Source organism: Epinephelus fuscoguttatus, linkage group LG18 (assembly GCF_011397635.1).
Source record: "Epinephelus fuscoguttatus linkage group LG18, E.fuscoguttatus.final_Chr_v1".
Lineage (NCBI taxonomy): Eukaryota > Metazoa > Chordata > Actinopteri > Perciformes > Serranidae > Epinephelus > Epinephelus fuscoguttatus.
This window is the reverse complement of record NC_064769.1, coordinates 37,671,573-37,684,707: the sequence shown is the minus strand read 5'-3', so window position 1 is coordinate 37,684,707 and position 13,135 is coordinate 37,671,573. Positions and strand designations below refer to the sequence as shown.

The 13,135-nt window shown below is 42.5% G+C and overlaps 1 protein-coding gene across 1 annotated transcript in view; it reads right to left on the bottom strand.

Moving 5' to 3' along the window:
- Window positions 1-8,411: 8,411 nt before the first annotated feature.
- Window positions 8,412-13,135, bottom strand: part of rph3aa (rabphilin 3A homolog (mouse), a) — a 68,531-nt gene continuing 63,807 nt past the window's right edge. Inside the window, exons 14-16 of the mRNA XM_049604465.1 lie at window positions 11,441-11,522; window positions 11,251-11,347; window positions 8,412-9,478 (exon numbers count right to left, since the gene is read on the bottom strand). Of these exons, the coding sequence (XP_049460422.1) occupies window positions 9,345-9,478; window positions 11,251-11,347; window positions 11,441-11,522 (313 nt within the window). The 3' untranslated portion in view covers window positions 8,412-9,344. The remainder of the gene's footprint in view (window positions 9,479-11,250; window positions 11,348-11,440; window positions 11,523-13,135) is intronic.

Sequence of the window (13,135 nt, the reverse complement as noted above, 5' to 3'; positions counted from 1 at the left end):
AAACAGCTTGTACTTAAAACTTTTAGTTTAGTACAACACAGTCACATAAAAGTTTTGATTTCACCAGACACAAAATAAATGTGTCACATGACGTCTGACAGGAAATTTATGTCAATTTAATATAACTTTTAACTTATAACTTCTTATTGTTTGAGCATTTCATTCTGGGTCGTGGTAGTAGGATTACGGGGTAACAGGGTCAATGCTACGAACCATCCAGTCCCTGTATGACCAAATTGAGAGCTGCCTCCACACACTCAACGTAAAGTCAAACACGTTCTCAGTGGGTGTTGGCCTCCGCCAGGGTTGTCCCTCATCACTGATCCTGTTTGTGTTATTCATGGACAGGATCTTATGGAGCAGCCGGGGGGAGGAAGGGGTCTGGTTTTGGGACCTCAGAATTGCATCTCTGCTTTTTGCAGATGACGTGGTTCTGTTGGCTTCATCACATCATGACCTCCAGTATACACTGCAGGGGTAAAAAGCAGTTGGGATGAGAGTCAGCACCTCCAAATCTGAGGCCAAGGTTTTCTGACAGAAACTGGTGGATTGGAGTTCAATTATCTCAGGGTCTTGTTCATGAGTGAGGGCAGAATGCAGGCCCAGACTGGCCCACGGGAGAACCGGGGAATTCTGTAAACTGAGAGCAGCTTGGTTGTGGAGAGTCAGGTGGAGCAGAGAGCAGAGGGTGTGTACGTGTGCCTGTGTGTGCAGACTGTGCAGCAGGAGCTCTGCAGCTCAGCAGCGCCGTCACAAGAGGAAAGGTGGAGCTGAACGGGAGAGAGATTTAAAAAAAAAAAAAAAAAACGGGCCATTGAGGAGGAGGCAGCCAAATGTCATAAACTTACAGATATGTTCAGAGCCCCCCCAGCCCCCCCCAGCCCCCAGCAGCCCCCCCAGCCCCCCCCAGCCCCCAGCAGCCCCCAGCAGCCCCCCCAGCCACCAGCAGCCCCCCCAGCCCCCAGCAGCCTCCCCAGCCCCCAGCAGCAGCGTGACATCATCAAATGATGATGCTGCAACAAGTAAGTTAACATAGAAAAGTAAGAAAACTGGTTATTCTCAACATGAGGTCCAGGGAGGATGGGGACCATGGCAACAGTAACCATGGTGTGTGACCATGGCAACAGTAACTACAGTGTGTGATCATGGCAACCATAACCATGGTGTGTGACCGTGGCAACAGTAACTATGGTGTGTGTGTGACCATGGCAACAGTAACTATGATGTGTGATCATGGCAACCGTAACCATGGTGTGTGACCATGGCAACAGTAACTACAGTGTGTGATCATGGCAACAGTAACCATGGTGTGTGACCATGGCAACAGTAACTATGGTGTGTGACCATGGCAACAGTAACTACAGTGTGTGACCATGGCAACAGTAACTATGGTGTGTGATCATGGCAACAGTAACCATGGTGTGTGACCATGGCAACAGTAACCATGGTGTGTGACCATGGCAACAGTAACTACAGTGTGTGATCATGGCAACAGTAACCATGGTGTGTGACCATGGCAACAGTAACTACAGTGTGTGACCATGGCAACAGTAACTACAGTGTGTGACCATGGCAACAGTAACTATGGTGTGTGACCATGGCAACAGTAACCATGGTGTGTGACCATGGCAACAGTAACTATGGTGTGTGTGTGACCATGGCAACAGTAACTACAGTGTGTGATCATGGCAACCGTAACCATGGTGTGTGACCATGGCAACAGTAACTACAGTGTGTGATCATGGCAACAGTAACCATGGTGTGTGACCATGGCAACAGTAACTATGGTGTGTGACCATGGCAACAGTAACTACAGTGTGTGACCATGGCAACAGTAACTATGGTGTGTGATCATGGCAACAGTAACCATGGTGTGTGACCATGGCAACAGTAACCATGGTGTGTGACCATGGCAACAGTAACTACAGTGTGTGATCATGGCAACAGTAACCATGGTGTGTGACCATGGCAACAGTAACTACAGTGTGTGACCATGGCAACAGTAACTATGGTGTGTGACCATGGCAACAGTAACTACAGTGTGTGATCATGGCAACAGTAACCATGGTGTGTGACCATGGCAACAGTAACCATGGTGTGTGACCATGGCAACAGTAACTACAGTGTGTGATCATGGCAACAGTAACTATGGTGTGTGACCATGGCAACCGTAACCATGGTGTGTGACCATGGCAACAGTAACTATGGTGTGTGTGTGTGACCATGGCAACAGTAACTACAGTGTGTGATCATGGCAACAGTAACTACAGTGTGTGATCATGGCAACAGTAACTATGGTGTGTGACCATGGCAACAGTAACCATGGTGTGTGACCATGGCAACAGTGACCATGATGTGTGTGTGTGTGACCATGGCAACAGTAACTACAGTGTGTGACCATGGCAACCGTAACCGTGGTGTGTGACCATGGCAACAGTAACTACAGTGTGTGATCATGGCAACCGTAACCATGGTGTGTGTGTGTGTGTGTGTCACCATGGCAACAGTAACCATAGTGTGTGACCATAGCAACAGTAACTATGGTGTGTGTGACCATGGCAACAGTAACCATGGTGTGTGACCATGGCAACAGTGACCATGATGTGTGTGTGTGACCATGTCAACAGTAACTACAGTGTGTGACCATGGCAACAGTAACTACGGTGTATGACCATGGCAACAGTAACTACAGTGTGTGACCATGGCAACCGTAACCATGGTGTGTGTGTGTGTGTGTGTGACCATGGCAACAGTAACTATGGTGTGTGTGTGACCATGGCAACAGTAACCATGGTGTGTGTGTGACCATGGCAACAGTAACTATGGTGCGTGTGCACGTGCACGTATGTGAACATGTAATGTGTGGATTGGGTGGCCTGGGTGGATGTATGACTCCCAGCCTGAATTTTTGTCCCAGTCCGGCCCTGGCAGAATGGAGTGTGAGATGGATTGGCAGTTTGGTGCGGCCTCTGAGACGAAAGGGGAAGCTTTTGCAGTAGTGACTGAAAAAATGACATCGCAGATACAATCGGCTGAAATGAGTTTCTGACACTGTCAGAATTTTATCCCAGGCTGTCTTTGATGACAAGAACATGAGAGCGGCCATCTTTGAACCGCTGACTGTGTGATGTAGGACCACTGTTTTAGAACCACGACCAAAGATATCGCCACATTTCTTACACGTACAGTACAGGCCAAAAGTTTGGACACACCTTCTCATTCAATGCGTTTTCTTTATTTTCATAACTATTTACATTGTAGATTCTCACTGAAGGCATCAAAACTATGAATGAACACATGTGGAGTTATGTACTTAACAAAAAAAGGTGAAATAACTGAAAACATGTTTTATATTCTAGTTTCTTCAAAATAGCCACCCTTTGCTCTGATTACTGCTTTGCACACTCTTGGCATTCTCTCCATGAGCTTCAAGAGGTAGTCACCTGAAATGGTTTTCCAACAGTCTTGAAGGAGTTCCCAGAGGTGTTTAGCACTTGTTGGCCCCTTTGCCTTCACTCTGCGGTCCAGCTCACCCCAAACCATCTCCATTGGGTTCAGGTCCGGTGACTGTGGAGGCCAGGTCATCTGCCGCAGCACTCCATCACTCTCCTTCTTGGTCAAATAGCCCTTACACAGCCTGGAGGTGTGTTTGGGGTCATTGTCCTGTTGAAAAATAAATGATCGTCCAACTAAACGCAAACCGGATGGGATGGCATGTCGCTGCAGGATGCTGTGGTAGCCATGCTGGTTCAGTGTGCCTTCAATTTTGAATAAATCCCCAACAGTGTCACCAGCAAAACACACCATCACACCTCCTCCTCCATGCTTCACAGTGGGAACCAGGCATGTGGAATCCATCCGTTCACCTTTTCTGCGTCTCACAAAGACACGGCGGTTGGAACCAAAGATCTCAAATTTGGACTCATCAGACCAAAGCACAGATTTCCACTGGTCTAATGTCCATTCCTTGTGTTTCTTGGCCCAAACAAATCTCTTCTGCTTGTTGCCTCTCCTTAGCAGTGGTTTCCTAGCAGCTATTTGACCATGAAGGCCTGATTCGCGCAGTCTTCTCTTAACAGTTGTTGTAGAGATGGGTCTGCTGCTAGAACTCTGTGTGGCATTCATCTGGTCTCTGATCTGAGCTGCTGTTAACTTGCGATTTCTGAGGCTGGTGACTTGGATGAACTTATCCTCAGAAGCAGAGGTGACTCTTGGTCTTCCTTTCCTGGGTCGGTCCTCATGTGTGCCAGTTTCGTTGTAGCGCTTGATGGTTTTTGCGACTCCACTTGGGGACACATTGAAAGTTTTTGCAATTTTCCAGACTGACTGACCTTCATTTCTTAAAGTAATGATGGCCACTGGTTTTTCTTTAGTTAGCTGATTGGTTCTTGCCATAATATGAATTTTAACAGTTGTCCAATAGGGCTGTCGGCTGTGTATTAACCTGACTTCTGCACAACACAACTGATGGTCCCAACCCCATTGATAAAGCAAGAAATTCCACTAATTAACCCTGATAAGGCACACCTGTGAAGTGGAAACCATTTCAGGTGACTACCTCTTGAAGCTCATGGAGAGAATGCCAAGAGTGTGCAAAGCAGTAATCAGAGCAAAGGGTGGCTATTTTGAAGAAACTAGAATATAAAACATGTTTTCAGTTATTTCACCTTTTTTTGTTAAGTACATAACTCCACATGTGTTCATTCATAGTTTTGATGCCTTCAGTGAGAATCTACAATGTAAATAGTCATGAAAATAAAGAAAACGCATTGAATGAGAAGGTGTGTCCAAACTTTTGGCCTGTACTGTAGGTCGTCTTCTGTCTGTAGCAGCCCAAAATCACACAGTGCGTACTGGGCTTAAGAGGCACAATGAGACACCCAGGGATCCTCTTCAGCTGAATTTCTTACTCAGTCACAGAGTTGATGCCGAGGAGGCCAGGGTTCAGCTGCAGGCGTGCAGGAAAAGGTCCACACCTAAACTCAATCCACTTTATACAGTCTCATCAAGCTAGTCTCCTCCTCCTTCCTGCTCCTCCTTCTTCCTCTGACCTGCTCCTCCTCCAGGCCCACTCGTTACAACATCTGCCTTTCAAATAGGATTTTCATATTTGACTTTTGTCAGGAGCATCAGGGAGCGGTATTAACTCCTCCTCCAGGATGGCAGTCAGTTTGCACTTATAATTTCTACCTTTAATTACGACCTGTGACACATTAACTTGCAACTTGGGCTGAACTTGGCTCTGACCTGTTGAGGCATGGACTCAGGACCTCTGGGGTCGTCCAGTGGTGTCTGACACTGGGGAGTTCACAGCAGATTCTTTGAGTGCTGTTGGTCATGAGGTGGGGTACCAGCACGTCCCACAGAGGCTCGATTAGATTGAGATCTGGGGAATTTGAACTTTGTCACTTTCCATAGACCATTTCTAAACAATGTTTGCTGCATGGCATGGTGCATCGGCCTGCTGGAGGGGCACTGCCATGGGGGGTACTTGATCTGCAACGGTGTTCAGGTGGGCAGTGCGTGTAAAGTGGTACCTACATGAAGACCAGGACCAAAGGTTTCCCAGCAGAACATTGCACTGTAATGAAATGATCAAAGTTAATCACTTCACCTGTCAGTGGGTAGAACTTGTTAATGTAGGTTTGCTGAATTTGTTTGAGAGTAAAGATGATATTCATCGTTTCTGTTTTTTATCTGTTTATTTTTATATCAGAAAATTACTTTCATTGCTCTGTAAATGAATGTTGAAGACGTTTCTTCAGATAGATGCTTCCTCCCTGAAGGTAAACAGCATACCTTTATGATGTTTACCTTCACTGACAGTAAGGCGTGGGTGACAGTAAACACAGGGAGGAGACATGAAGGTCGTTTATCAGATTTGAAGCCAGGAGGATTTTGCTCCTTGAAAGGGCAGCTGCACCAACTTTACAAATGATAGTTCACAGATGTTGTGGAGTTGTACTGCTCACGTGAAGGAAGTTAAAGCCCAAAGTGTCTCCAGAGGGAGCTGCACAAAGTCTGATACAGTCCTCATGTGATGAGGTGCAAACATGTAGACCCTCAACCTGCTGCACGTTCAAAAGTAGGTTATTTCTGTTGTGCTTTATGTAGGTTGTAGAGTTAAGTCAGACCAGCTGCACATTTGTCTTGTCACGTATAAATCTTTCCCATCAGTCCTCTCTTCTGATTTATCTTGCTACTGATAGGAAGAGAACAACCCCTGATTCCAAGAACATTAGCACGCTGTGTAGAAAGTAATTAAAAACAGAACATAATGATTTGCAAATCCTTTGTGACCTACATTCAATTTCAAGACGGGACATTAAATGTTTAAACTGATAAACTTTTTCCTAAATATACACTCAGTCTGAGTTTGATGCCTTCAACAGGTTCCAGTAGAGTTTGGACAGGGGCATGTTTACCAACTTGTTACATCACCTTTTCTTTTGTCGGCACTCAGTAAGTGTTTGGTAACTGCAGACATTATCTGCTGAAGTTTTGAAAGTGAACAGTTTTTAAATTTTTGCTTGATAAACAACTTCAGTTGCTCAACAGTCCAGGGTCACCACTGTTGTATTTTGCACTTTTTAAATGGGAGACAGGTCTTGACCAACTGGTTCTCATTCCCAGGTTGTCAAATACCGAGGCGCTGTCACGCCCCTCTGCGCCTCACAGCAAGTGAGGCACAGCTGATAAACGCTGTGTTTAATATGAAACAGTTGCAGTTAGGTTTAGGCAACAAAACTACTTTGTTAGGTTTAGAACAAAGATCATGTTGTGGCTTAAGATAACCGACATCAGTGCACAGTGACCACACTTAAATAGCATAATGTAACACTGACTTTTGGTTTCACAAACTTTAGTCTCATGGATGAAAGTCTGGTTTTGTTCGACTCATCCACCTACAATTTTTCCCGCCCTGCATGGACTCTCTCATTCTTTATTCAATTCCCAATTCTATTTCCACAGATAGGTTTACGTTGGATTTATTTGAAAGCGCTGTGCACCTCATAAAAGCAAAACAATGGTCTTTTGCTAGACATTTTTGTACGTACTTTATGTACGTATACAACATGCTAACATTATTAGCACAAGCCTAAGACATTTTGCATTACTCAAATTAGCCTAGTGGCTAGCATGTTTTCCTCTGCGAAGCCAGGATCAACAGCAACATTTAACAAAGGTTATGTCCCAAAATTTGGCTCCTTACAAGTCAAAGGTTCTGTGACAACTTCAACAGTTCACTTATACTAGACATGTTTTCCAAACAAATACAACATGCTAACATTATTAGCACAAGCCTAAGACATTTTGCATTACTCAAACTAGCCTAGTGGCTAGTGTACTTTCCTCTGCTCATACAAAGCCAGGAACAACAGCGACATTTAACGAAGCTAACGTTACAAAATTCTGCTCTTTATAACTCACAAGGTTCACAGACACAACAGTTGTCTCATACTAGACATGTTTTCCCACATATACAACATGCTAGCATTATTAGCATAAGCCTATGACATTTCCTCTTGCATAAATTAGCCTAGTGGCTAATGGACTTTCCCTCTATTCATAAGAAGCCAGGGTAAATCAGACTTAAAATGTTATTTTTATGGAGGCTTTATTGTCTTCACCATTTAATGTTTCTTATCTGTGAAACTGAAGTAAATAAATGTTTCCGCTGAGGGAAATGCTTTCAGCCTACAAAAATAAACAGGGTCTATGTTGCTGCAACATCTGGCAAGATGCACATCAGTCTACATTGTAGGCTGCAGGGTAGAATACACGTCTATGCAGAGCCTGCACACCAAAGATACAGTGTCGATTAAACACAGAAGTATTAAAAGAGATTTTTACTCTTAAGAGGTTTTTTCTGGTTAACTAAAGGTTAAATAAATAAATAAAATCCCACTTCGAGTGAACATTGTATTTAAACCTTAAGAAGAACACTAAGGGGTGTTTTGTACAACTGATTTTATTTTAGAGTATCCTTATCTCTGAGTTTAAGGACAATCTTAACCTGAGGTGTTTCATGCAACTGGCCACAGGAGTTTTTTTTAACATTCCACAACTTTCCCAGTCTCTTGTCTCTTGTGTCAGTTTGAACATTAAATATTTTGTCTTTGTTCTGAATTCATCTGAATATAGGTCAGAAAAATATTTGCATATCATTGCATTCTGTTCATATTTTTTCCACAGCTTCCCAACTTTTTAGGAACCAGGTTGCAGACTACACGTTTGTCTCAGCTTAGGATTCAAGGACAGACTCTTCAGAGTGTAACGAGTCTGTAAACTTTTACCCACTTGGACTGAAGACAAGTTTTATCAAGAGAAGTCAAAGTTCACAGAATTTTCAGCTGCGTGTCCGTGTGAGCTGATTGGTTCAAACCTCGCCTGATTCAGACAAAGTTTTCTGCCACATGTCACGGTGCATATCAAAGAAGCACAGGAGCACAGGAAGTGCCAAGTGTCTTTATTAGCCACGTGTCTGCTACAGTATGACATGCATCTATATGAACACAGAGCAAAATATTCATCATGTCGCTCAAGACACTTGTGCAGATCTCATTTATGGTCATCTATTAAATATATCTCTGGAGGAATATTTCATGGATTTTCTGGACATGTGATAACATGGCTGCATGACTGAGTTTGTTCTTCATCATAAAACATCATGCAGAAGCATTTTGGGCATTTGGATTTCTCCAACAGAGAGCTCACACATGCACAGGTGAAGGTGCTGATAATGAGACCAACAAAAGCAAATGCATTTCACATCAACAACAAAAAAAAGTGAGTTTGTTCACATCATTTTTGGAGCCAAAAATCTTTAAATGTCCCATTAAATATTTAACATATGCATGTTCCACAATAACACAAGTGGTTCGAATGTTATGGTGACGCAAGCACTCGGAACAACATGGTCACATAGAACAGCTGATAACACATGATCCCATATGACAGGAGCACAGATCAACACGAGGACTACAGGTCAGAGACAGAGCAGTGGGATTCCCCTTTGTTGGGTCTAAGGTTAGAGGCTTGATCACAGGGGTCTTATCTTCTCTGTTCAATCATTACTGCATGTTAGGTAAGATTTATTAATTATATGATGCAGTTTATGATCTGATAACAGCAGAAATGGTTTTGTTTAGAGGCTGCTTCATATTAAAAAGAGTCCCGAGGTCAACATCCATGTTGGTCACCTGAAAACTGTTGGAAATGTAGCCTGCACTTTGGGGACATAAAGCAAAAGGATAATATCCGTCTACCCGTGCTCACTAAAGACGATATTCTACAAGGAGAACGATAGAGAAAGAAACTACACAGAACAGGTGGAGGACGATTTAATCCTCAAACTGAGCAGTGTTGTCGTGTAGCAGAACATGCCAGCGCTCGATCTTCTTGTCTTTGTTCTTCAGGCATTCGTACCAGTGCTTCAAACACTCTCCTTTAGCCTGGATGCCCAGCTGACATCCTCCTGAAGGCGGAGACAGAAGGGAGCATTAATGTGTAAACAGGACAGAGAGTCTGTTTTATCACGAGGTTCTGTGTGATCCCAACACAAGCAAACAGCCGAGACACATCACACCTGTGTCTATCTCCAGCTGCCTACTTGTGTCCAGATTTGGTTACTGCATATGTCACTGATGCTAGTAGTTCAAAGGGCCCCACACATGGTAATTATGACCACACTTTTGCTAGCTCCTTGCTTGCTTGTCATGTTAGCAGTCTAGTTATTACAGGTGGAGATATCGATATCAGCAGAATCCAACATTCCACAGGGCAAAACAGTGGATGGTCATGACACTGGTTATAAAATGGTCACATTATAGAGCATTAGCACACTGTCGCACTGATGACATAGCCTTGCAGGGCGTTCTCATGCCCTGTGTGTATGTATACCTATGAAAACGTATGCACCAGAATTCATGCACAACCCACTTAATCAGGAAGGCTGCAATCATGTGATCAGCGCTGATAGAATTTAAGACAGAAGTAGTATGAAGAGCAAAAGTCCATGTAAGGAGGTAGGATAAGGTGGTGGATGGGTCAAACAAATACAGAACTTTCCCCTAGGAGACCAGTGTTCATGTCCTGTGTTAAACCAAGTGAGTTATTTTAAGGTATGTTGTCACCATGTTTTTATTCCTAAACCTAATCTACGTATATTTACTCTCTTAAAACCTAACTAACAAAACTTTACTTTCTAAAACCTAACCTACCGGTACAAAACTTAACGTGAGGTACATAACATTACAACACCTAACCATGTTGCTTTTCCGACATGACTTTACTTTCCTACACCTAACCTACGTAGATTTTTTTTGCTCAACCTAACTTACCTAATTTTACTTTCTAAACCTAAACTACGTAACTTTACTTTTTAAAACCTAAACTACATAACATTACTTTCCTAAACCTTTCATCGCCCTAACTTTCGTTTGTGTCCTGCTGCGTTTCCTTTTGACGCTGCCGAGTGCCATTTAACTATAACGGCGATAGGCCCTGTATCATGCCGACGTTAAAGGAGACTTTTTCATCAGTGTCTGATGCCGCAAGTCACTGCCCCAGTACCGGATTTCGATGACTTTGAAGTGACACCAGGTTGCCTAAACCTAACCTACATAACTTTACTTTTTAAACCCTAACCTGCGTAACTTTACTTAGCAGACACTACCGTGCACACTACAAAAGAAATGTGCTCAAATCCATCCCAGACCACTTTTGTCACTGTCCACTATCACCAAAGACACATGTTAATACCAGGTATAAACACAGCTTGAGAGTCTTTATATATGCTAGCAGATCTAAGAGGCTGTATTTAAGCTAATGTCAACTTGCTAACATATTGATGTTCAGCAGGTTTGTTTTCCATGTTTGCCATTTTAGTTTACCATGTCAGTGTGCTGACATTTTCTAACAGCATTGAGTAGGCTTACAACTGAGGCTAATGGGAGTGTCACTAGTTTTACTGGTGTTTCATCATAAACCAAAGATAAAAAGTCAGATGATCATCAAAGTTATGAAAATTCATCCTGGGGGGAATGTGAAGGGTTTTTTTTTGTTTTGTTTTTGTTTTTTTTAAACAAAATTTCAAGGCATTCCATTCAGTAGCTGTTGAGATATTTCCAAAGTGGCGGACCGACTGACCAGCAGACATTTTCGTCCCCAGAGCCCCCAGCATGGCTAAAAATGTCAAATAGGATGAATGACGAAATGTTCTGCAAGATAATATCCACACTGACTTACCAATGAAATCATTAGATTTCCCCATGTCGTAGTCCCAGACAGAGATGTCGAGGGTTTTCTTGGCTAGCTCACCGTGTTTTATTTCATAACCAAACTCCTGCAACACAGTAAAGAAACATGAAATGTTATTATGTAATGGTTAAGTTCACAGTATGTGCAGACAGACAGCAGCAGTTCAGACAGAACTGACCTCGTTAAACTCTGGATTCAGAGTCTTCTTTTTTATCTGTGTCTTGTTTTTAGCTTTCTTCCCCATATCTGGCTTCAGACATCTGCGGCACAAGAGAAACATCATTGTTTTATTATTAAATGTTTTAATTAATTAAACACATGTATCACTGAGCTGAGATTTAAATGAGAAGATTGACACCACTCTCAAATTTGTCCATTGAACATTAGGCTACAGCCAGGAGACAGTTAGCTTAGCTTAGCATTAACACTGGGATACAGCTAGCTCTGCTCTGTCTAAAGCAGTGGTACTCAGATCATTCACGTCTTTAACTTAAGTAAAATTAGAAATGGCCTACTGTAGTAAAACTACTCTGTTACAAGTAAAAGTCTTGCACTGAAAGTACAATTACCTCAAAATTGTAAGATTAGAGTCACCAATTCAGTATCTGACCAAATGTCTCCCCTTCTGTTCCTGAGATATGACATGATGATGTCACAGTCAAGCTGACCTCTGACCTTTGACCTTCATTATTTTATCCTGTTAGACATTTGTGACAAGTTTGGTCATAATAAGCAAATGAATTCTTGAGTTATGGCCAAAAACATATTTTGTGAGGTCACAGTGACCTTGACCTTTGACCATTAAATTCTAATTAGTTCATCATTGAGTCCACATGAACTTCAGTGTCTCATTTGAAAAAAAATCCATAAAGGTGATCTTGAGATATTGTGTTCACAAGAATAGGACAGATGAGGTCACCATGACCTTGACCTTTGACCACTAAATTCTAATCCGTTCATTGTTAAATCTCAGGGGATATTTGTGTCAAATCTGAAGAAATTCCCTCACAAAAATGAGATGGTTGCAAGGTCACAGTAACCTTGACCTTTGACCACCAAAATGTAATTAGTTCTACACAAGGTCCTGGTTAGAATTAAGTAAGTGGATGTTTGTGTCAAATTTGAAAAAAAAAAAAAAAAATCATCAGGGTGATCTTGAGATACTGTGTTCACAAGAATGGGACAGATGAGGTCACCATGACCTTGACCTTTGACCACTAAATTCTAATCAGTTCATTGTGAAATCTAAGTGGATATTTGTGTCATATTTGAAGAAATTAACCTCACAAAAATGAGATGCAAGGTCACAGTGACCTTGACCTTTGACCACCAAAATCTCATCAGTTCATCACTTAGTCCTAGTGAAAAATGAGTAAGTGGATGTTTGTGTCAAATTTAAAAAAAAAAATCCTTCACGGTGATCTTGAGATATTGTGTTCACAAGAATGAGGCAGACAGAGTCACAGTGACCTTGACCTTTGACTAATGACCACCAAAATCAAATTCGTTCATTAAAAAGTCAAAGTGGATGTTGAAATTCCCTCTAGTCGTTCTTGAGATATAGTGTTCATGAGAATGGGACGGATAGATAGAGTCACGGCTTTGGAGTCATGGAGTCATGAATAATAGCCAACAGTAACTTGCTTTTTATATTTTTTTGTTTTGTATGGATTAAACAAACGTGTGTTTTCAACAGAGTTTAGGACACGATGGGACGTGTTATCAGGGGACAGAGAACAGGTGCGGGCTTCGTGTTCAAAGCGGAGGTTTCCAGTCTTTATGCTAAGCTAAGCTAACTGGCTGCTGGCTGTAGCTTCATATTTCATGTACAGACATGAGAGACTATTTCTTTAACCACGTTCAGGTTAGGTAC